Source organism: Somniosus microcephalus, chromosome 1 (assembly GCF_052327205.1).
Source record: "Somniosus microcephalus isolate GS21.2 chromosome 1, FLI_Smic_1.0, whole genome shotgun sequence".
NCBI lineage: Eukaryota > Metazoa > Chordata > Chondrichthyes > Squaliformes > Somniosidae > Somniosus > Somniosus microcephalus.
Genome location: NC_140987.1, coordinates 321,325,161 through 321,351,061, shown reverse-complemented (window position 1 = coordinate 321,351,061; position 25,901 = coordinate 321,325,161). Strand labels below are relative to the sequence as shown.

General features: G+C 50.3%; 1 protein-coding gene across 1 annotated transcript in view; it reads left to right on the top strand.

Annotated features, from left to right (window-relative positions):
* Window positions 1–25,901, top strand: part of btk (Bruton agammaglobulinemia tyrosine kinase) — a 407,843-nt gene that overhangs the window by 292,430 nt on the left and 89,512 nt on the right. Inside the window, exon 14 of the mRNA XM_085987158.1 lies at window positions 24,931–24,995. Coding sequence (XP_085843284.1) covers window positions 24,931–24,995 — 65 coding nt within the window. The remainder of the gene's footprint in view (window positions 1–24,930; window positions 24,996–25,901) is intronic.

The window sequence follows — 25,901 nt, the reverse complement described above, 5'->3', positions numbered from 1 at the left end:
CAGCTGGGAACTACAGACCCATTAGAGACACACTTGGGAACTACAAAACCATTAGAGACACACCTGGGAACTGCAGACCCATTAGAGAGACACCTGGGAACTACAGACCCATTAGTGAGACAGACCTTGGAAGTACAGACCCATTAGAGAGACACACCTGGGAACTACAGACCCATTAGCGAGACACACCTGGGAACTTCAGACCCATTAGAGAGACACACCTGGGAACTACAGACCCATTAGTGAGACAGACCTTGGAAGTACAGACCCATTAGAGAGACACACCTGGGAACTACAGACCCATTAGCGAGACACACCTGGGAACTTCAGACCCATTAGAGAGACACACCTGGGAACTACAGACCCATTAGCGAGACACACCTGGGAATTACTGGCCAATTAAAGACACACCTGGGAACTACAGACCCATTAGAGATGCATCTGGGAACTACAGACCCATTAGAGACACACCTGGGAACTACAGGCCCATTAGAGACACACCTGGGAACTACAGGCCCATTAGAGACACACCTAGGAACTACAGACCCATTGGAGACACACCTGGGAACTACAGAACCATTAGAGACACACCTGGGAACTACAGACCCATTAGAGACACACCTGGGAACTACAGACCCATTAGAGACACACCTGGGAACTACAGACCCATTGGAGACACACCTAGGAACTACAGACCCATTGGAGACACACCTGGGAACTACAGAACCATTAGAGACACACCTAGGAACTACAGACCCATTGGAGACACACCTGGGAACTACAGAACCATTAGAGACACACCTAGGAACTACAGACCCATTGGAGACACACCTGGGAACTACAGAACCATTAGAGACACACCTGGGAACTACAGACCCATTGGAGACACACCTGGGAACTGCAGAACCATTAGAGACACACCTGGGAACTACAGAACCATTAGAGACACACCTGGGAACTACAGAACCATTAGAGACACACCTGGGAACTACAGAACCATTAGAGACACACCTGGGAACTACAGACCCATTGGAGACACACCTAGGAACTACAGACCCATTGGAGACACACCTGGGAACTACAGACCCATTAGAGACACACCTGGGAACTACAGAACCATTAGAGACACACCTGGGAACTACAGAACCATTAGAGACACACCTGGGAACTACAGAACCATTAGAGACACACCTGGGAACTACAGAACCATTAGAGACACACCTGGGAACTACAGAACCATTAGAGACACACCTGGGAACTACAGACCCATTAGAGAGACACACCTGGGAACTACAGGCCCATTAGAGACACACCTGGGAACTACAGACCCATTAGTGAGTCACACCTGGGAACTACAGACCCATTAGAGAGACATACTTGGGAGCTACAGACCATTAAGGAGTCACATAATAAATAACAGCCAACATTCTGTTAGAGTGATTAATCTTGACTGACCAGTGCGATAAACCTTTGTGGACATGTGAGTTTCTATGATGCATAAACCTCCTTAAGACCTTGGATAAAGCAGCATGTGAGAGGCTTCTTTATATGCAAACATGCGGATTTGTAACTGTCAGAATCTTGTGTGTTTCAATGAGATCACCTCTCATTCTTCTAAACTCCAGAGTATAGGCCCATTCTACACAATCTCTCATCATAGGACAGCCCTCACATCCCAGGAATCAATCTAGTGAACCTTCATTGCACTGCCTCCAAGGCAAGTACATCCTTCCTTAGATAAGGAGACCAAAACTTTCCAGGTGTGGTCTCACCAAGGCCCTGTACAATTGTAGCAAGACTTCATTACTCTTATACTCCAACCCCCTTGCATTAAAGGCCAACATGCCATTTGCCTTCCTTATTGCTTGCTGTACCTGCATGCTAGCTTTCTGTGTTTCTTGCACAAGGACACCCAAATCTCTCTGAACACCAACATTTGAAAGTTTTTTTACCATTTAAAAAATATTCTGTTTCCCCATTCTTCCTACTAAAGTGATTAACCTATTTCCCTAAATTATACTCCATCTGTCACCTTACTGCCCACTCACTTAGTCTATCTATATCCCTTGCAGACTCTTTGGGGGAAAAATTCAGTTCGTTTGCGCCTCCCGTTAGCACCTTAAGAGGGCGCGAATGGGGCGCAAAGCAGCTCGCGCCCGGGTGAGGTGATATCTGCGCCTCTCACGGAATTGACCGGACATTTTGTGGCAGCGCTAAACAATAACGCCCGATCTCCTGCGCACGCAGATCTTGACGTCATTCGAGAGTCCAATGCCCTTGTGACGCCCCGGAACGGAAATTGAGTGCCGCCCCCTCCTTTCCACCTAGCACAGCCAACGACAGGTAGACTGGAACACTTCCCAGTCGCTGTGGGGCTGGGGGGGGCGCTATTTAAAAGGGGCCTCTTTCTGACTTTTGTGTGGTAGACATTTTTGCACCACTCGTTCTGAGAGAGAGAGAGAGAGAGATTTTGAGAGAGAGAGAGAGAGAATTCTGCATTGAGTCAACGCTGTCTGAAGTAGTTTTGGCTTCTGACCATAACTTTGCAGGTACTTTGGTTTTTGACCTTCATTACTTTGATTGCCCAGATACTATGGGGGCTGCAATGAATGGGGGCGTCATCCTGCGCCATCAGATTCGAAGGGCACAGAGACGCAGAGAGAGAGTGGCAATCATGGCCAGACGGAGGAGGGCCAACAGGCCTCTGTACAGGAGACCTTACCCCCCCAGGGTATTTTGCCAACAATCCTCCTACATTAATGGCCCAGAAATTCGGGTCTCCACGGGTGAGTACGCACGGGGTACTCACCCTTGGCCAAATGGAAGTGCCGGTTTTCTGCATGCACTGCGCATGTGCGGGAAACCGGCACTTCCGATCCTCTGAACGAAGAGGTTCAGAGGTCGAACGCGCACGCAGGAGAGGCTGCGCGTGCGCTTTGAACTTAGGTTTTTTTTTGCAGGTTTTCCTGGGATCGTAAGCCTGCAGTATTTAGAAATGTAAAAAGCAGGCGTAAGGCCTGTTTTTTACAAGGTAAGTGGTCAATTAATTAAAATTAAAACATTTTTTCCACAGGTTTATTATTTTTAAATACTTTAAAGCAAGGTAAGTTTATTTTTAGCCCCATTAGAATATAAAATTATTTTTTTCAAAAATTTAAATTATTGTTTAAAATGGTTATTTAATGTAATTTATAGTTTATTTAAAAAGTGTGATTTTTAAAAAATTTATTTGAAGGTTTACTGCTATTTTGGGGCTGTAGTATTCATAAGTTTTGGCAGGTCTTCCTGTCAATCTTATGAATGGGCTTTTCCCTCCTCCGATTGGCTGCCCATGGCTCACGTGATCCCAGGGGACGCATCGCACTAACTACGCCCCTGGGACACGCAAGCACAGCGCGCCGGCAGCTGGACCAGGCCCCGGAGCGGAATTCCACGGTGCCCTACAGCTCAACTGCCGGCGTGCAAGGTAAGTACAGGTCGGGGGCTTACACCCGCGGGAAGCCCCCGACCCGAATTTCTGGGCCATTATGTCTGAGGAGCAGTGTTTGCGAAGGCTGCGCTTCAGCAAGGAGGTGGTCACTGAGCTCTGCCACCTGCTGCAGCCAGATCTGCAGCCTCAACTGAGGAGCAGGTCGTCTCTGTCGGCAATGAAGATAACAGTGGCTCTGAACTTTTATGCCACCGGCTCATTTCAATCAGCTACTGGGGACATCGCCAATATCTCCCAGTTCGCGGTGCATTGCTGCATCCGTCAGGTCACAAATGCCCTCTATAAAGGAGACGAGAGTACATCTCCTTCCCCATGACACCGGACAAGCAGCAAGAATGCGCAATGGGCTTTGCTAGGATAGCGGGCTGCCCCATGGTGCAGGGCGCCATTGACTGCACGCATGTGGCTTTGCGTGCTCCGCATGAGAATGCCGAGGATTTCTGCAACCGAAAAGGCTTCCATTCCTTAAATGTTCAGATGGTCTGTGACCACAGACAGCTGATACTCGCTGTCAATGCCTACTATCCTGGCTGCAGCCACGATGCATTCATCCTGCGCCAGACTACTGTGGCAGAACTTTTCCAGGCACCGCATCACCCAGGTGGTTGGCTTCTCAGGGACAAGGGATATCCACTGTGCACCTGGCTGATGACACCACTCGGTACGCCCAACACCCCTGCTGAGCTGCGGTACAACGAGAGCCATGAAGCTACCAGGAACATCATTGAGCACACAATCGGCGTGCTCAAGCAACGGTTCCGCTGTCTGGACCACTCTGGAGGAGCCCTGCAGTACTCGCCTGAGCGAGTCTCCCACTTCGTTGCGTGCTGCATGCTGCATAACCTGGCAATCCTCAGGACCCAGCCAATGCCACCAGACATTGGAGCACCACCAGAGGAGGAGGAGGAAGAGGAGGAGGAAGATGAGGAGGATGATCATCAGCAGCACCAAGGTGGGAGGGAGGCACACAATGTAGAAACTGGAAGGGCCGTCCGTCAATGGCTGATAGCAAGCCGCTTCTAGGCCCCTGCTGAGGAAATGGCTTCTGCCATTGAGAACAACATGAATGAAACCAACCCGCAGCTCTTAAGCCGGCCAAGGCAACAATGATTGCAAAGACCAAACATGTACATTTTGAATACAAAAACATTTTTATTTTACAAACTCTGTGTGTCATTTCCGCATGACAAACTAATAGAAAGAAACACAAAAAAACCAGTCATTAACATAACTGCCTCTCACAACCTGGAGATAATGTACAAAACACTAAAAAAAATTTGACCACGAGGCTCGGTCTTTAATAAAAAAATGAACAACATTTTGTCACACCTCTTACTTTTTGCCCTTCGAGGGTGATCTCCTTCCCGTGCGCACTTCCCCCCTTCTCACCCTCCGTAATGGGACCCCAGTGGCTGCAGCAAGGCTGGGGGAAGGCTGCTGAGTGTCACAACCTGAGACTACAGATGCACTTGAAGGACGGCCTCGACCAGCTCTGGGCCTGGAGGGCCCGTCTGCAGACTGCACCAACTCTGCATGGGCAGCAGCAGTCTGTCCTACAGGCGGTGGCAAGTACAGTGGAGAAGTGACAGTGGTGGCAGCAGGAATGCTGTCATCTTGAGAGAGGACAGCAACTCCCTGCTCGACCGACACACTCCCACGGGGCAGCACTTCAGCATCCGGAGCAATCTGATGGAGCACAGATTGCTGGCCTGCTGCGGCGCGGTGAGAGCCCCGGGGAAATGTGTCTGAACCAGCGAGGATGGCAGGAGTCAGTGCTTGCATGGCCTCAATCTGAGTCTGCATGAGACCAGCCACTGACTGCATTGCAGCACTAAGCATTTGCATGGCATCTGCCTGTGCTACAGCGAAGTGCTCCGCACTCCTTGCCAGTGATTCAATGCATTTGTGCACCCTTCCCACTGCACCCATGATCTCAGTGTGCCTGCGCTCCGCCTGGGCGCTCATTTCAGCGATGACCCGCTCCTCCTCTACGTCCAATGCAGTAGGACTCGCTGGCATACTCTCCCTCCGGGGAGAAGGCCCCCGAGCTTTCCTACCCCCATCACGTTGCTGCAGCCCGCTGGGTCCTGGAGCTTCACCCTCGTCAGACCCTTCCCCCCTGCTCTCCTCCAGGGAAGACGTGTTCCCAGTGTGGGCATGGGCTTCCTCGGGAGAGGGTGGCACTGATGCTCTGGCTTCCTCTTCCTCCTCGCCTGCAGCTTCACTCCCACTGGCAGCTTGAGGGCTCGTCTCCTCAGCTGGTGAATCACCATCTGAAAGCAGGGAGGTACAAGTGTGGCTTTAGCGTGAGGACAGGGTGGCAGCAAGGGAGGAATGAGTGCAGCGATTTAATAAGTTGGATTGAAAGTGTCAAAGGCTGGTGTTTTGAGGGACAAGTGGAAGGAGAGAGGACCATTGCTGTCCAGAGCGGGGTCGGCGTCTCCAGTGGTGACGGGACTGATCACCCGGCTTGCCACAATCCTGTGGACGCGCACCTCTTGATCACTGAGGGGTTGCAGCTGAGGCCGCCCTCCACCCGTCCGTTGCTGCTGTCTCCTATTATGAGATAGCTTGGCCTGCAAGAAAAAGGACGGCGTCTGAGTAAATATACAGCCATGGTCTTGCCTGATGTACCTCCCATAGTTGAATAGCCCTTACTGTATGCAAAGTGTGGAATGCGCGTGTGTGTTTGATGAAAGGTCCATAAGGTCTTGGATGAGTGTTGGGCATTGGGGCTTTTAAGACCCTCTGGCCATAGAGTGAGGTTGAGATGGAGGAATGGAGAGGTTCTGAAAAAAAGCCACTCACCCTGACGACACGAGTGAGGTCGTTGAACTTTTTTCTACATTGGATATGGGTCCTGGGCACCATGCTCCTTGAGGAGGCGCTCTGAGCCACCTCCCTCCACACTCTTCTGTACTCGCGTGGCAAAGGCCTCCTGCCACTCTCTGGGTACAGTATAGATCTTCTGCGTTCCACCGTGCCAACCAAAGCCTCCAAGGCCCGCTCGCTGAAGCGCTGTGCTCGCTCCCTGGCCCTCTCCATAGTCCTTGCCTGCAAGATTTAGCCACAGGACTGTCTAGGCTGAGATTCAAGGCTCCAATGAGCAGGGTGTGGCTGGAGAGCAAGATCGACCCTCCCCTTTAAGAACTGGCCGGCGCCATTGTGCCTGTGTTCAATCGCTAACTGACATCACCTGCGCTGCACCTGCGCTCTGAGGTAGCGCCTCGCTCCTCGGCCTTAGCGCCTTAAGAGAGGTGTGTGGCGCCTGATTTAGCACTCCAATCACCTCGGGGCGATAAAAGCCAAGTTTGCTGTCGGAGGCGATAATTAGCGCCAGGCGCTAAATTTTGTGCACGGCCGATAACGGCGCCCCAAACAGGGTGATACTGAATTTCTCTCCCTTTGTGTTCTCCTCACAGCTTACTGTCCCACGAGCTTTGTATCATCAGCAAACTTGGATACATTACACTCGGTCCCTTCATCTAGATCATTAATATAGATTGTAAATAGCTAAGGCCCCAACACTGGTTACTAGTCCAGGTCATTGGATTACTAGTCCAGGCTTGTAGATTACTAGTCCAGGCCTCTGGATTACTAGCCCGGGCCATTGGATTACTAGCCCAGGCCCCTGGATTACTAGTCTAGGCTTCTGCTTTACTAGTCCAGGCCTCTGGATTACTAGTCCAGGCCTCTGGATTACTAGCCCAAGTCTTTGGATTACTAGCCCAGGCCCCTGGATTACTCGTCCAGACCTCTGGATTACTAGCCCAGGCCTCTGGATTACTAGCCCAGGCCATTGGATTACTAGCCCAGGCCTCTGGATTACTCGTCTAGACCTCTGGATTACTAGCCCAGGCCTCTGCATTACTAGTCCAGTCCTCTCGATTACTAGTCCAGGCCTCTCGATTACTAGTCCAGGCCTTTGGATTACTAGCCCAGGCCTTTGGATTACTAGCCCAGGCCTCTGCATTACTAGTCCAGTCCTCTTGATTACTAGCCCAGGCCTCTGGATTACTAGTCCAGGCCTTTGGATTACTAGCCCAGGCCTCTGGATTACTAGTCCAGGCCTTTGGATTACTAGTCCAGGCCTTTGGATTACTAATACAATTCTCTGGATTACTAGTCCGTATGACAGATACCGAGGGCTAAATACTGCAGAATCTTTAGAGGAGTACAGAAAGTACAGGGGTGCAATTAAAAAGGATACTAGGAAAGCAAAGAGAGAGCATGAAAAATTCTTGGCAAGTAAAATCTCAAGGAAAACCCAAAGATGTTTTATAAATATATTAAGTGTAAGAGGATAACTAAAGAAAGGGTAGGGCCTATTAGAGATCATGAGGGTCTGTGTGTGGAGGCGGGAGATGTCGGTAGGGTTCTTAATGAATACTTTGCATCTGTTTTCACAAAGGAGAGGGGCGAAGCAGACATTGCTATCAGGGAGGAGGAGTGTGAAATATTAGATGAAATAAACATAGTGAGAGTGGAAGTATTGAAGGGATAATTACACGTCCTAGCCCTTTTCGGGCTACCTCAGATCAAGCGTATTCCCCAGATGTTCACCTTCAACTAAAGTTAGAGATAGCCGAATTCTATAAGACACTTAAATGGGTCTAAAGGTTTAGGCTATCTCTCCCTAAAGGAAAGGAATGACTGAAGATATTACCGTCCTCCGGATAGCACTTTTAATAAGTTTAACTAGACTGTAACTTTCTGGATATTATGAGGGTCTGGAATACCCCCCAGAATTCTGCAACTCCTTACAAAAGATTTTACAGAAATTGGGTTCGTGAGTTTATACAGAAATACTTTATGAGACAATTCTAAAAACATATAGATTTATTTAAGAGCCGACATACATTTAACAGCTGTTGAGTCAGTCGCAACAGTAACAATTCAAAATACAAATAGCTTACATTTCTTATTTCTCAGAGATTCTTATTTTCAAATCTTTACTTCGTTACATTTCTACATTTCTTACTTATTTCTAAATCCAGAACATCCACCAAAATCAAATACCTTGATTACCCGAGACTCATAGTTGTAAACTTACAGAGCGTGCCTGTGAAGTTGAGAAACGCTTGCCCATTCAGTGACTTCTATCTTTTCATCTGAAAAGCTCTATCTTTTATACTCATTTTTAGTGGTTTATTCTTTGAAGTTTCCTGCTGGTGTAAGCTAATTGTCTTATTCATTCTCTCTGTTGAATGCTTTCTATTCTTACTGTCATCTCAGCTGCCCACTCTCAGACTTCTGTCTCTACCTGTAGGTGTTCAATAGTTATCATAAAAACAATATGGCAGCAATGGTTTCTGTTTGATGCCATTTTTACAAAATTCTTTCATTCAATTCTTAATATTGGCTTAACTGGTTTTAGCAGACGTTCTGACTCCGTGGTGTTCCAAGTTCAATACAAAAACAATGTAATTGCTTGGTGCATCTATTGAAGTCATATCTTCAAATTGTTCTGCAAGTATCATATTTACTATATGTAAATTAAAACCACTTTAACCAGAGTGTTTCATGCATTTCTAGCTATCTCAATTGGTTGCATATTTAATCGTGTTTCCTGTCTTATTTGATGTTACTTTTACAAAGGCACATGGTTTTTTTAATATTCTGTTCCTGTTCGAAGTGTCAGTTTCTAACACTTTACTTGGGTCATTCATTGTGTTGGTTCCAAACCGCAGACCTTTTGGAAGCGCCAAACTGCTATTTCAATAGGGCCTTTGTATTAGTATGTTTAACCAAAACCCATTTCAAAGCTTGTGGTGTTTAAAACTTTGTTATCAACTGATCTTTATCTCAGAAGTCTGTTTTCTGTTTGCAGCCTGTGACTCCGAGGCTTTAGATTTTTAAACCCAGTATATCATGTATTAATAATGTCAGAAATCTGTTCATATTATGGTGTATCCCTTGAAATATGGCTTATTCTGTCACACCCCCTTCTTGACCAAAAGATGAGCTCATAACATCAGGGCAGAGTTTGGTCAATGATCCTCATGAGGTTACAATAGCATATTAATTTCATGAGATGCACAATCATGTGCTACATGAAAATTCATTTTAAGTCATCCTAGGACAATGTTTTGTCTTATTTTAAATTATACACAATTTAAAAGGATGATAAGTACATAGTCATGCAATTAGCGAAACAACAATGTCCTTAGAATGTCCAATCAGCAGATGTACGTTCCGTAGAGGTGAGTTATTCATACGAGCCAAGAAAACGTCAGTTGAAACTAGTTGAAGCTTGACACGCTGTTCCTTCGATCTGGCGTGTGTACAGATGCGTGTTTTCGTTAAGGCCTTACCAGGCACTCAGTTGATTCCTTCTTTATCCGCCGTGTCTTCCTCCTTCGCTGAAGTAATTTGTTAATCTTTCCTTGTTTCAGTTGTTGCTTTTCGCAAGTCCAATTTCTGATGCGTTGCCAAGCAACGTGTAGAAGAGCCGGTGACACCGTCTGACTTCCCGTCGTCAGTAATTCGATCGCATCCATTTCCTGGGTCGTACTCCAAGCTTGGGGGGGGGGGGGGGGAGAAATTGATTATAGCCCCGTTTGGGGCGCCAGCCTCGCCAGGGCGCTAAAAGTAGCGCCCCGGAAATATTCGCGCCCCCGCACCGGAAATTGAGTGGTTGCGCCCCCAAAGGGAAGCGCAGCGCTACTGGAGGTGCCCCGCATCCCTCTTGGGGCGCTGCGAGTGAATATCGTGGCGCAACGTGCCGCAGCACCACACGCTGCGGCACGTCACGCTGCGGTATTGCAGGCCTTCCTCCCCTTCTTAAAGGGGAGGGGCCTTGTGCAGCGCGATCTGGGGCCCAGCTGGGCCCCCGAGGATCGGGAGTGCAGGCAAAAGAGCCCGGCACCGAAGAGAAGTGCCGGGCTCTTGGAGCGCAGCTGGCACTCCGCGGGGGGGCGGGGGGTTCAGGAGGCCGGGGACGGGAGTGCAGGCAGGTGCTGGCAGGCGGCCAACAACAAAAATGGCCGCCCCGCACCTCGCCTTTAATTTACTCCTCCCCGGCCGCAGGTAGGCCCCCTGAACCCGTCGGACATAGTGTCCGGCGGTAAATCAGGGGGCACTGCCGAATATCGCGGCCGGGGCATCAGCGGGGCGCTGCGCACACTGATGACATCATCGGCAGCGGCGCAGGGCTAACGGTTAGCACCACCACTAACGTCCCGCGGAATTTAGCGGGAGGCGTGTGCAGTGCCGTGCCCGGGTGCCAGTTGGCTTGCGACCCACTTAGCGCCCTCTTAAGGCGCTAATGGGTGGTGCAACCAGCCAAATTTCTCCCCCTGGTTCTTGAAAGACAGGATACGACTGCACCTTATATTGTTCCTCCTTTTCGGTATCCCACAGGACATCTTTTGATATTGCCTATAGAGACAGTTTTAAAAATATGCTTGCCATTCGGCTGGTTAAGATGTATTTGAACTGTTCTTTCATTAATAACAGAATGTATTTGAACAGGTTTTTTCCACTTCAGTCCTAAACCAGGTTTCTGCTCAAACTTCTTTTCCTGTACCCATTCTCCTACTATGGGTTGCCATACTTTATTTGTCAATTTTTTCTGCCTATTTGCTTCCCTTATCCTCTGATCAATTCGATGAATCTCCTTTGTTAATACTTTTTAAAAATCTAACTGTCGCTGTCAGGTCAAGGACTCAGAGTGTGTAGAGGCAATAAAAGAACTATGGGTAAGCGGTGTATGCATCTCAACCCCATATATATCAGATAATGTGGAGTTTTTTAGGGGACACTGTCCCTGATGCAAATGTGGGCACATTATTGAGTGATAGCTGTACTTCCAGAATGATGCCGGTCCACTTACTCCCCCTGATTCTCAACAGTTTGACCAATAATTTTGTTACTTCCCGATTTTTATGTTCCACCAGCCCCGCTGATTGCGGATGACGTGGCGTGCTGTGCGTTAACCCAATCCCCCTTTGTTCGCAATAGTTTTTGAAGACCTTGGAGACAAAGGCTCCGCCTTAATCGGAGTGTAAGATTTTGGGTGCACCAGCTACAGTAATTATATCAGAAATAGCCCTGGCAAGTGCGTTTTCCAAAACAGTTTTTGTGGGGACCAGCCAGCAGAAGGAAGTGCATCCATCCACACAAATGAGAACATGTCTGTGGTAAACCACTGTTGTTAGTATTGTTGTTCACCACTGTTGTTAGTACTGTTGTTCACTGTTAGTACTGTTGTTCACTCTTGCATATTGTTGTACTTGTCTGTGCATGCCTCAGCTGACTCCGCCCCTGGCTCCACCCTCATGGCTGGATATAAAGGTGGCTGCTCGGCAGCCCCCGGCCCTTTTGGATACCAGGCAACCACAAGAGGCATGCTCTGTTCTTTGGTAATAAAAGCCTGTCTGTTACTTTCTCAACTTTCCAGTCTTTTGTAGCAATTGATAGTGCATCAATTTTATTACCAAAGTTAAATGTTGGCTGCAAATGCTGAACAACCGATGGCGCAAAACGCTGAGCAGCAGGCGCTGCTGCGAGCCCTCAGACCAACATGCCTGGACCTAGACCCCCAAGAAGCGGGTTCATCGACTAAATTCGCACAATGGCTGCGTTGCTTTGAGGCGTATCTGGAAGCCTCGACCGTGACTCTTGATGAAAATAAACTGAAAATCCTGGCCTCGAAGGTGAGCCACCAAGTCTATACTTTAATCCAAGATGCGACGACCTACGCGGCGGCTATCGACCTACTGAAAGGGCAGTATGCACGCCCGGTTAACACGGTCTATGCCAGGCACCTTTTAAGATCTCGCAGACAGCAGCCCGAGGAATCGGTGGAGGCCTTCCTACGGGCACTGCGGGTACTCGGACGCGGCTGCGACTGCAAGGAAGTATCGGCCGCGGCACATGCGGAGGGACTGATACGAGACGCTTTCGTTGCGGGTCTAAGGTCCGACTACTCCCGGCAGAGGCTGCTGGAGAAGGGTGAAATAGACCTGACAAAGGCAGTGTCCCTCGCGCTCTCGCTCGACTCGGCCCACAGAAATATGGACGCTTTCTCCCCTAATCGCCCCGCGCCGTGGACGCCGCAATCTTGGGCCATGGGACCGCCACCTCCGACTGCTGCAGCGATGTCCAAGGCACAAAAATGCTATTTTTGTGGCCAAACTAAACACCCTAGAGCACGCTGCCCCGCGAAGAATGCTACCTGCTCCGGCTGCGGGAAGAAAGGTCACTACGTTAGCGCCTGCAAAGGGAAGACCGCTAACGCCAGCAGCGCCACGTGCGAACCGTGGGCACAGCCATCTTGCCCGCCATCTTGGGCTCCCCCAGCCGCGTGGGGATCGGGACCGTGGGCGCCGCCATTTTGTCTGCCATCTTGGACGCCTCCGACTTCGTTTACGGGGGACCCGGACTCCACCACCGCCTCATCGGACGACCGCATCGACGCGCTTGAACATACGCTGGCTTCCGTGACGCTGGATCAATCTCTCCCGCATCAACTATCCAGGTCCATGATGAACATTACGGTAAACGTCCGCGCCACTACCTGCCTTTTTGACAGCGGGAGCACGGAGAGTTTTATACACCCCGACACGGTGCGCAGTTACTCTCTCCCGGTCCTGCCGACGCGTCATCGCATCTCTATGGCTTCCAAAGCCCAGTCAGCGGAAGTCGGTGGCTACTGTATGGTGACTCTTTCAGTGCGGGGTACTGAATACAAAAATTTTAAACTTCTGGTCCTGCCCGATCTCTGCGCTGCCGTCCTACTGGGGTTGGATTTTCAGTGCCACCTTAAGAGTGTCACTTCAGCGTACGGTGGACCCCTCCCCCCTCTCACGGTCTGCAGCCAGCAGTTTTTAAATCGCCCGCCGCGCGCCATTTGCAGCCTCTCCACCCTTAAAGTCCCCCCCCCTCCTTGTTCGCTAACCTCACCCGCGACTGTAAGCCCATCGCTACCAAAAGTAGGCGTTACAGTGCCGGGGATAGGGGTTTCATTAAATCCGAGGTGGCGAGACTCCTGAAGGAAGGGATTATCGAGAGCAGCAATAGCCCATGGCGAGCACAAGTGGTGGTGGTGAAGACGGGCGGAAAACAGCGCTTAGTTTTTAACTACAGCCAGACGATCAATCGCTACACCCAGTTGGATGCATACCCACTCCCCCGCATATCTGACATGGTCAATCAGATAGCACAATACCGGGTGTTCTCGACGATTGATCTGAAGTCGGCATACCACCAGCTCCCCATCAGGGCTGAGGACCGCCAGTACACAGCTTTTGAAGCTGACGGTCGGCTCTATCACTTTCTCAGAGTTCCCTTCGGCGTCACCAACGGAGTTTCTGTCTTCCAACGGGAGATGGACCGGATGGTTGACCAGAACGCGCTCCAGGCCATTTTCCCATATCTAGACAACGTCACCATCTGCGGCCACGACCAGCAGGACCACGACGTTAATCTAGGGAAATTCCTCCGGACGGCCCAGCGGCTGAATCTCACATACAACAAAGACAAATGTATGTTTCGTACTAAGCGCCTTGCTATTCTTGGCTGCGTAGTGGAGAACGGGGTCATCGGCCCAGACCCCGATAGAATGCGCCCTCTTATGGAGCTCCCCCTCCCCCACTGCCAGAAAGCACTGAAGAGATGCCTGGGGTTTTTCTCTTACTATGCTCAGTGGGTGCCCAACTATGCGGATAAAGCCCGACCCCTCATCAAGTCCGCCTCCTTCCCCCTGACAGCAGAGGCCTGTGCAGCCTTCACTCTCATAAAAAGCGATATTGCGAAGGCCACAATGCACGCTGTGGATGAGTCCCTCCCTTTTCAAGTGGAGAGCGACGCATCCGACTTTGCCCTAGCTGCAACCCTTAACCAGGCGGGGAGACCCGTGGCCTTTTTCTCAAGGACCCTCCAGGGCCCCGAGATTCGACACTCCTCTGTCGAAAAGGAGGCCCAGGCCATTGTGGAAGCCGTGCGACATTGGTGGCATTACCTGGCCGGAAAACGATTTACCCTGCTCACTGACCAGCGTTCAGTAGCTTTTATGTTTCATAATAAGCAGCGGGGCAAAATCAAGAACGACAAGATATTAAGGTGGAGAATCGAACTCTCCACCTACAATTACGATATCTTGTACCGGCCCGGGAAACTCAATGAGCCCCCAGATGCCCTATCACGTGGTACGTGCGCCAACGCGCAGGTTGATAGATTACAGACCCTCCACAATGACCTCTGCCACCCGGGGGTCACCAGGTTCTTCCATTTTATCAAATCCCGTAACCTGCCCTACTCCATCGAGGAGGTCAGGACCATGACCAGGAACTGCCAGATCTGTGCCGAGTGCAAGCCGCATTTTTATAGGCCAGACAGAGCGAGCCTGATCAAAGCCACGCGCCCCTTCGAGCGGCTGAGCATCGATTTTAAAGGGCCCCTCCCCTCCTCTGACCGCAATGTGTACTTCCTCAATATAATTGATGAGTACTCCCGTTTCCCGTTTGCCATCCCTTGCTCGGACATGACCAGTACCACGGTCATTAAATGTCTGAATGACCTCTTCGCATTGTTCGGTTTCCCTAGCTATATCCATAGCGACAGGGGCTCATCTTTTATGAGCGACGAACTTCGGCAGTACCTGCTCGCGAGAGGCATTGCTACAAGCAGGACCACCAGCTACAACCCCCGGGGTAACGGCCAGGTGGAAAGGGAGAATGCGACAGTCTGGAAGGCAGTCCTTTTAAACTTAAAATCTAAGGGCCTTCCGACCTCCCGCTGGCAGGAGGTCCTCCCTGCGGTGCTCCATTCCATTCGGTCGCTGCTCTGTACACCCACCAATGCCACTCCTCACGAGAGAATGTTCTCCTTCCCCAGGAAGTCCACGTCGGGGATTTCGCTACCAACATGGCTGACTTCTCCAGGACCCGTCCTACTGTGGAAGCACGTGAGGACCCATAAGGCGGACCCCCTGGTCGAGAGGGTGAGCCTCCTCCGCGCCAACCCGCAGTATGCTTACGTGGTGTACCCGGACGGGCGGGAGGACACAGTCTCCATTCGAGACCTCGCACCTGCGGGTGCTCCTGAAACACCCTGTTCGCCACCCACCGCTACTCCTGCCTACCCCCAGGACACAGTCCCCGCACGAGACCTCGCACCTTCGGGTGCCTCTGAGAGACCACCATCGCTACCTCCCATTACCCGCGCTCTGACCCCTGTAGACGGCATGCAGCAGCCCCAGGGTCCGCCACCTGCTACACCTCCTCTGAACGAGACACCGGGTTCAACGTTGGATGCTGCACCATCACCGCCGCTGCTGCGACACTCAGGACGGCTTACAAGGCCTCCTGATAGACTTCAGTACACGAATTTTTAGTGCACTTCACCCCGCCAGACTCAATTCTAAACAAGGGGTGAATGTGGTAAACCACTGTTGTTAGTATTGTTGTTCACCACTGTTGTTAGTACTGTTGTTCACTGTTAGTACTGTTGTTCACTCTTGCATATTGTTGTACTTGTCTGTGCATGCCTCAGCTGACTCCGCCCCTGGCTCCACCCTCATGGCTGGATATAAAGGTGGCTGCTCGGCAGCCCCCGGCCCTTTTGGATACCAGGCAACCACAAGAGGCATGCTCTGTTCTTTGGTAATAAAAGCCTGTCTGTTACTTTCTCAACTTTCCAGTCTTTTGTAGCAATTGATAGTGCATCAATTTTATTACCAAAGTTAAATGTTGGCTGCAAATGCTGAACAACCGATGGCGCAAAACGCTGAGCAGCAGGCGCTGCTGCGAGCCCTCAGACCAACATGCCTGGACCTAGACCCCCAAGAAGCGGGTTCATCGACTAAATTCGCACAATGGCTGCGTTGCTTTGAGGCGTATCTGGAAGCCTCGACCGTGACTCTTGATGAAAATAAACTGAAAATCCTGGCCTCGAAGGTGAGCCACCAAGTCTATACTTTAATCCAAGATGCGACGACCTACGCGGCGGCTATCGACCTACTGAAAGGGCAGTATGCACGCCCGGTTAACACGGTCTATGCCAGGCACCTTTTAAGATCTCGCAGACAGCAGCCCGAGGAATCGGTGGAGGCCTTCCTACGGGCACTGCGGGTACTCGGACGCGGCTGCGACTGCAAGGAAGTATCGGCCGCGGCACATGCGGAGGGACTGATACGAGACGCTTTCGTTGCGGGTCTAAGGTCCGACTACTCCCGGCAGAGGCTGCTGGAGAAGGGTGAAATAGACCTGACAAAGGCAGTGTCCCTCGCGCTCTCGCTCGACTCGGCCCACAGAAATATGGACGCTTTCTCCCCTAATCGCCCCGCGCCGTGGACGCCGCAATCTTGGGCCATGGGACCGCCACCTCCGACTGCTGCAGCGATGTCCAAGGCACAAAAATGCTATTTTTGTGGCCAAACTAAACACCCTAGAGCACGCTGCCCCGCGAAGAATGCTACCTGCTCCGGCTGCGGGAAGAAAGGTCACTACGTTAGCGCCTGCAAAGGGAAGACCGCTAACGCCAGCAGCGCCACGTGCGAACCGTGGGCACAGCCATCTTGCCCGCCATCTTGGGCTCCCCCAGCCGCGTGGGGATCGGGACCGTGGGCGCCGCCATTTTGTCTGCCATCTTGGACGCCTCCGACTTCGTTTACGGGGGACCCGGACTCCACCACCGCCTCATCGGACGACCGCATCGACGCGCTTGAACATACGCTGGCTTCCGTGACGCTGGATCAATCTCTCCCGCATCAACTATCCAGGTCCATGATGAACATTACGGTAAACGTCCGCGCCACTACCTGCCTTTTTGACAGCGGGAGCACGGAGAGTTTTATACACCCCGACACGGTGCGCAGTTACTCTCTCCCGGTCCTGCCGACGCGTCATCGCATCTCTATGGCTTCCAAAGCCCAGTCAGCGGAAGTCGGTGGCTACTGTATGGTGACTCTTTCAGTGCGGGGTACTGAATACAAAAATTTTAAACTTCTGGTCCTGCCCGATCTCTGCGCTGCCGTCCTACTGGGGTTGGATTTTCAGTGCCACCTTAAGAGTGTCACTTCAGCGTACGGTGGACCCCTCCCCCCTCTCACGGTCTGCAGCCAGCAGTTTTTAAATCGCCCGCCGCGCGCCATTTGCAGCCTCTCCACCCTTAAAGTCCCCCCCCCTCCTTGTTCGCTAACCTCACCCGCGACTGTAAGCCCATCGCTACCAAAAGTAGGCGTTACAGTGCCGGGGATAGGGGTTTCATTAAATCCGAGGTGGCGAGACTCCTGAAGGAAGGGATTATCGAGAGCAGCAATAGCCCATGGCGAGCACAAGTGGTGGTGGTGAAGACGGGCGGAAAACAGCGCTTAGTTTTTAACTACAGCCAGACGATCAATCGCTACACCCAGTTGGATGCATACCCACTCCCCCGCATATCTGACATGGTCAATCAGATAGCACAATACCGGGTGTTCTCGACGATTGATCTGAAGTCGGCATACCACCAGCTCCCCATCAGGGCTGAGGACCGCCAGTACACAGCTTTTGAAGCTGACGGTCGGCTCTATCACTTTCTCAGAGTTCCCTTCGGCGTCACCAACGGAGTTTCTGTCTTCCAACGGGAGATGGACCGGATGGTTGACCAGAACGCGCTCCAGGCCACTTTCCCATATCTAGACAACGTCACCATCTGCGGCCACGACCAGCAGGACCACGACGTTAATCTAGGGAAATTCCTCCGGACGGCCCAGCGGCTGAATCTCACATACAACAAAGACAAATGTATGTTTCGTACTAAGCGCCTTGCTATTCTTGGCTGCGTAGTGGAGAACGGGGTCATCGGCCCAGACCCCGATAGAATGCGCCCTCTTATGGAGCTCCCCCTCCCCCACTGCCAGAAAGCACTGAAGAGATGCCTGGGGTTTTTCTCTTACTATGCTCAGTGGGTGCCCAACTATGCGGATAAAGCCCGACCCCTCATCAAGTCCGCCTCCTTCCCCCTGACAGCAGAGGCCTGTGCAGCCTTCACTCTCATAAAAAGCGATATTGCGAAGGCCACAATGCACGCTGTGGATGAGTCCCTCCCTTTTCAAGTGGAGAGCGACGCATCCGACTTTGCCCTAGCTGCAACCCTTAACCAGGCGGGGAGACCCGTGGCCTTTTTCTCAAGGACCCTCCAGGGCCCCGAGATTCGACACTCCTCTGTCGAAAAGGAGGCCCAGGCCATTGTGGAAGCCGTGCGACATTGGTGGCATTACCTGGCCGGAAAACGATTTACCCTGCTCACTGACCAGCGTTCAGTAGCTTTTATGTTTCATAATAAGCAGCGGGGCAAAATCAAGAACGACAAGATATTAAGGTGGAGAATCGAACTCTCCACCTACAATTACGATATCTTGTACCGGCCCGGGAAACTCAATGAGCCCCCAGATGCCCTATCACGTGGTACGTGCGCCAACGCGCAGGTTGATAGATTACAGACCCTCCACAATGACCTCTGCCACCCGGGGGTCACCAGGTTCTTCCATTTTATCAAATCCCGTAACCTGCCCTACTCCATCGAGGAGGTCAGGACCATGACCAGGAACTGCCAGATCTGTGCCGAGTGCAAGCCGCATTTTTATAGGCCAGACAGAGCGAGCCTGATCAAAGCCACGCGCCCCTTCGAGCGGCTGAGCATCGATTTTAAAGGGCCCCTCCCCTCCTCTGACCGCAATGTGTACTTCCTCAATATAATTGATGAGTACTCCCGTTTCCCGTTTGCCATCCCTTGCTCGGACATGACCAGTACCACGGTCATTAAATGTCTGAATGACCTCTTCGCATTGTTCGGTTTCCCTAGCTATATCCATAGCGACAGGGGCTCATCTTTTATGAGCGACGAACTTCGGCAGTACCTGCTCGCGAGAGGCATTGCTACAAGCAGGACCACCAGCTACAACCCCCGGGGTAACGGCCAGGTGGAAAGGGAGAATGCGACAGTCTGGAAGGCAGTCCTTTTAAACTTAAAATCTAAGGGCCTTCCGACCTCCCGCTGGCAGGAGGTCCTCCCTGCGGTGCTCCATTCCATTCGGTCGCTGCTCTGTACACCCACCAATGCCACTCCTCACGAGAGAATGTTCTCCTTCCCCAGGAAGTCCACGTCGGGGATTTCGCTACCAACATGGCTGACTTCTCCAGGACCCGTCCTACTGTGGAAGCACGTGAGGACCCATAAGGCGGACCCCCTGGTCGAGAGGGTGAGCCTCCTCCGCGCCAACCCGCAGTATGCTTACGTGGTGTACCCGGACGGGCGGGAGGACACAGTCTCCATTCGAGACCTCGCACCTGCGGGTGCTCCTGAAACACCCTGTTCGCCACCCACCGCTACTCCTGCCTACCCCCAGGACACAGTCCCCGCACGAGACCTCGCACCTTCGGGTGCCTCTGAGAGACCACCATCGCTACCTCCCATTACCCGCGCTCTGACCCCTGTAGACGGCATGCAGCAGCCCCAGGGTCCGCCACCTGCTACACCTCCTCTGAACGAGACACCGGGTTCAACGTTGGATGCTGCACCATCACCGCCGCTGCTGCGACACTCAGGACGGCTTACAAGGCCTCCTGATAGACTTCAGTACACGAATTTTTAGTGCACTTCACCCCGCCAGACTCAATTCTAAACAAGGGGTGAATGTGGTAAACCACTGTTGTTAGTATTGTTGTTCACCACTGTTGTTAGTACTGTTGTTCACTGTTAGTACTGTTGTTCACTCTTGCATATTGTTGTACTTGTCTGTGCATGCCTCAGCTGACTCCGCCCCTGGCTCCACCCTCATGGCTGGATATAAAGGTGGCTGCTCGGCAGCCCCCGGCCCTTTTGGATACCAGGCAACCACAAGAGGCATGCTCTGTTCTTTGGTAATAAAAGCCTGTCTGTTACTTTCTCAACTTTCCAGTCTTTTGTAGCAATTGATAGTGCATCAATGTCTATATCCCAAAGATGGGGGAAGTGGTCCAATAAAGTCAATAAAGAATTTTCCCATTTGCTCATCAGCTTTCACAGGAGCCAATGGTGTTGGCTTAATTTAGTGATGACTTATTGGTCAAATATCATGCCTCATAATTTGCCACGCATGTTTTACAGGCTTTAAGCATGCCTGGCCACCAATATAAGAGGGTCAATTTACAGAATGTTATTCTGGCACTACAATGTGATTGACTTATGCCCTTGTGAGCTTCTTTTACAAGCTGTTGTCGTTTGTGGCTCGGGGGTACTTCTCGGTTTCCCTTGGGCAAATTAACTAGTACAATACCCATAGGGGTTTCCGAGTAAAAGTACTTTGGTGGACAATCTGGTGGATTCTCTGTTATTGGGTCTAATAGCTGAATCAGTTCCTCATCCTGATTAGCTGCCCATTCTGCCCTAGTGATTACAATAACATTGGCAGGCCCCTCTTGAGGGGGTGTCATGCAGACCGAACATTTCGCTTGTTCATCTGTAAGGCTGTTTCCTTTTGAGTGTACTGGTCCAGTGGTATGCCCGTTTACATGAATCACCTGACTATTCTTTTTCTCCATTCTTGAACGGAGAATATCTTCCCACTGTGTGGGTTTAATAAGGTCTGCTTTCTCTAAAACATACCGTAAAGCTGTGGCTTCAGCATATTACGCTGTCTTATGGCCAAGGGGTATAAACAGTAATTCTTCTGGATAAAAAGAATAGGAATCTCAAAAGGTCCCTACTACTATCCCCATCCCAGCTGAGGATTGTTGGGATGTCTCTTTTTTAATCGTCATTAGTTGTCTCAGGTGGTGAGCATTCCAATCTTGGCAACAGGTTTCCAATTTATCAAGGTTAGTTAGAATGCAGCAGGTTTTTTCCTGGCTGGTGTTCCCTGGCTGGTGTTTCCTGGTCTACTACACATTGTGTAGATAGAGCTCAGGTTTACTTGACCTAGGGTGCAATTTGTGGTTGCTGGGGTTGGTTTACTGGACCATTAATCATTGCACCTCCAGCATTTAGATAAGAGTGAGCTAGTGCCTGTCGGCATTGATTATAATGGATTCTAAGCTGTCTGTAGTTTTCTCAAAGATTGTTGTAATTTATTTCATCATGAGTTTGCCACCTTAACTGGAATCCATGGCCCCCAGGAGCATAGGCTGCTCCGGGTCCTGCTATTCGGCCATGTTGCCACCACCTTGTTGGGCACCGTTCATTAGGTCTCCCAATTGTGCAGGTGTGCACCTTATCATTAAGGAATTTATTGGATTTGGAGTATTCATTTGATTATCCCACAGGATATTCTATATCCCCTGGTTCTGGTGATCAGCATTAATTGTGCCATGACTTCTAACGGCTCCTTCGGCATCAAAGCTTTCTGCTTCAAAAATTATCACTTTATTTTGTGGAGGTACAGGGATAGGATTATTTCCCCTAATAAAGCAATCTTTTAAATTTTCTAAAAGAAAATTGGCCAATTCCGCCTTTTTCGGGCTACCCCAGATCAGGTGTATTCCCCAGACGTTCACCTTCAACTAAAGTTAGAGATAGCTGAATTCTATAAGACACTTAAATGGGTCTAAAGGTTTAGGCTATCTCTCCCTAAAGGAAAGGAATGACTGAAGAAGTTACCATCCTCCGGATAGCACTTTTAATAAGTTTAACTAGACTGTAACCTTCCGGATATTATGAGGGTCTGGAATATCCCCAGAATTCTGCAACTCCTTACAAAAGAGTTTACAGAAATTGGGTTCGCGACTTTATAGAGAAATACTCTGTGAGACAATTCTAAAAATATACAGATTTATTTAAGAGCCGACATACATTTAACAGCTGTTGAGTCAGTCGCAGCATTAACAATTCAAAATACAAATAGCTTACATTTCTTATTTCTCAGAGATCCTTATTTTCAAATCTTTACTTCGTTACATTTCTACATTTCTCACTTATTTCTAAATTCAAAACATCCACCAAAATCAAATACCTTGATTACCCGAGACTCATAGTTGTAAACTTACAGAGCGTGCCTGTGAAGTTGAGAAACGCTTGCCCGTTCAGCGACTTCTACCTTTTCATCTGAAAAGTTCTATCTTTTATACTCTTTTTTAGTGGTTTAGAAGTTTCCTGCCGATGTAAGCTAATTATCTTATTCCTTCTCTCTGTTGAATGCTTTCTATTCTTACTGTCATCTCAACTGCCCACTCTCAGACTTCTGCATTTCTAGCTATCTCAATTGGTTGCATATTTAATCGTGTTTCCTGTCTTATTTGATGCTACTTTTACAAAGGCATATGGTTTTTTAATATTCTGTTCCAGTTCGAAGTGTCAGTTTCTAACACTTTACTTGGGTCATTCATTGTGTTGGTTCCAAACCGCAGACATTTTGGAAGCACCAAACTGCTATTTCAATAGGGCCTTTGTTTCAGTATGTTTAACCAATTCCCATTTCAAAGCTTGCGGTGTTTACAACTTTGTTGTCAACTGATCTTTATCTCAGAAGTCTGTTTTCTGTTTACAGCCTGTGTCTCCGAGGCTTTAGATTTTTAAACCCAGTATATCATGTATTAATAATGTCAGAAATCTGTTCATATTATGGTGTATTTCTTGAAATATGGCTTATTCTGTCACAGTATTAAAAGGTTTAGCAGCTTTAAAAGTGGATAAATCCCCAGGCCTGGATGAAATGTATCCCAGGCTGTTAAGCGAAGCAAAATAGGAAGTAGCAGAGGCCCTGACCATCATTTTCCAATCCTTTCTAGCTTCAGGTGTGGTGCCGGAGGACTGGAAGACTGCTAATGTGGTACCCTTGTTTAAAAAGGGAGAAAAGGATAGACCGAATAATTACAGACCAGTCAGCCTAACCTCGGTGGTGGGAAACTTATTGGAAAGAATTCTGACGGACAGGATAAATCTTCATTTAGAAAGACACAGATTAATCAAGGATAGTCAGCACGGATTTGTTAAGGGAAGGTCATGTTTGACAAACTTGATTGAATTTTTTGAGGAGGTAACAAGGAGGATAGATGAGGGTAGTGCATTTGATGTAGTGTATATGGACTTTAGCAAGGCTTTTGATAAGGTTTCACATGGCAGACTGGTCACGAAGTTAAAAGCCCATGGGATCCAGGGCAAAGTGTCAAGTTGGATTCAAAACTGGCTCAGAGACAGGAAGCAGAGGGTAATGGTTGGTGGGTGTTTTTGTGACTGGAAGGCTGTTTCCAGTGGGGTTCCGCAGGGTTCAGTACTAGGTCCCTTGCTTTTTGTGGTATATATATCAATGATCTAGACTTGAATATAAGGGGTATGATTAAAAAGTTTGCACATGATACTAAAATTGGCTGTGTGGTTGATACTTAAGAAGGAAGCTGTAGACTGCAGGAAGGTATCAATAAATTGGTCAGCTGAGCAGAACAGTGGCAAATGGAATTTAATCCGGAGAAGTGTGAGGTAATGCATTTGGGGAGGGCTAACAGGGAAAGGGAATACATTAAATGGTAGAACACTGAGTAGTGTAAAGGAACAAAGGGACCTTGGAGTGCCTGTCCACAGATCCCTGAAGGTAGCAGGCCAGATAGATAAGGTGGTTAAGAAGACATATGGAATTCTTGCCTTTATTAGCCGTGGCATAGAATACAAGAGCAGGGGGGTTATGCTTCAACTGTATAAAACACTAGTTAGGCCTCAGCTAGAGTACTGCATGCAGTTCTGGTCACCACATTATAGGAAATATGTGATTGCACGAGAGAGGGTACAGAGGAGATTTACAAGGATGTTGCAGGGAGTAGAGAATCTTAGCTATGAGAAAAGACTGGATAGGCTGGGTTTGTTTTCCTTGGAACAGAGGAGGCTGAGGGGAGACCTTATTGAGGTGTATAAAATTATGAGGGGCCTCGATAAAGTTGATAGAAAGGACCTATTTCCCTTAGCAGTGGAGTCAAAACCCAGGGGGCACAGATTTAAAGTAATTGGGGGAAGGTTTAGAGGGGATTTGAGGGGAAATTTCTTCACCCAGAGGGTTGTGGGGTGGTCTGGAACTCACTGCCTGAAAGGGTGGTAGAGGCAGAAACCCTAACCACATTTAAAAAGTACTTGGATGTGCATTTGGGATGCGGTAACCTGCAGGGCTACGGACCAAGAGCTGGGAAGTGGGATTAGGCTGGATAGCTCTTTGTTAGCCGGCGCGGACACAGTGGGCCGAAATGGCCTCCTTCCGTGCTGTAACTTTCTATGTCCAAGCCTTTGGATTAGTAATCTAGGCCTCTGGATTACTAGCCCAGGCCTCTGGATTACTAGTCCAGGCCTCTGGATTACTAGCCCAGGCCTCTGGATTACTAGTCCAGGCCATTGGATTACTAGTCCAATAACATATCCACTACACCACCGTACCCAGGTGACAATGTGGATGTTAGGAAGTGTGTGTTGCCCAGGCAGTGATCAGCAGCAGGAACAGGTTTTACCAGGAAACACAGCTCAGGTTTTGACGCATCCTCTTCTCTGTTTTCTTACGTTAGGCTGCCAGGAACTGCTTGGTTGATGAGGCGGGGACTGTGAAAGTATCGGACTTTGGTCTAAGCAGGTGAGCTGCAGTTGTCTCATTCATGAATCAAAGCCTTTGTGTTGAGACTGCTTATTCAATTAGGATTGTTTTTAGAGTCTCTCACCTGCATTGGCCTGGCACTTCACAAAACAGCGAGTCAGAGTGCCATTCACCGCACGGCTGGTGTTGGGTTACTCGCTATTCCTGACTCAGGGTGGCGTAGGCGGGGCTCAGGGTGGTGAAGGCGGGGCTCAGGGCAGAGTAGGCGGGGCTCAGGGCAGAGTAGGCGGGGCTCGGGGTGGCGTAGGCGGGGCTCAGGGCGGTGTAGGCAGGGCTCAGGGTGATGTAGGCGGGGTTCAGGATGATGTAGGTGGGGCTCAGGGCCGTGTAGGCGGGGCTCATGGCCATGTAGGCGGGGCTCATGGCCATGTAGGCGGGGCTCAGGGCGGAGTAGGCGGGGCTCAGGCTGGTGTAGGCGGGGCTCAGGGCAGAATAGGCAGGGCTCAGGGCTGTGTAGGTGGGGCTCGACCGTGTGGGCGGGGCTCAGGGCGGAGTAGGCGGGGCTCAGGGCAGAGTAGGCGGGGCTCAGGGTGGTGTAGGCGGGGCTCAGGGCGGTGTAGGAGGGGCTCAGGGTGGTGTAGGCTGGGCTCAGGGTGGTATAGGCGGGTCTCAGGGTGGTGTAGGCGTGGCTCAGGATGGTGTAGGCGGGGCTCAAGGTGGAGTAGGCGGGGCTCAGGGTGGTGTAGGCGGGGCTCAGCCGTGTGGGCGGGGCTCAGGGCGGAGTAGGCGGGGCTCAGGGCAGAGTAGGCGGGGCTCAGGGCAGTGTAGGAGGGGCTCAGGGTGGTGTAGGCTGGGCTCAGGGTGGTATAGGCGGGTCTCGGTGGTGTAGGCGGGGCTCAGGGCGGAGTAGGCAGCGCTCAGGGTGGTGTAGGCGGGGCTCAGGGT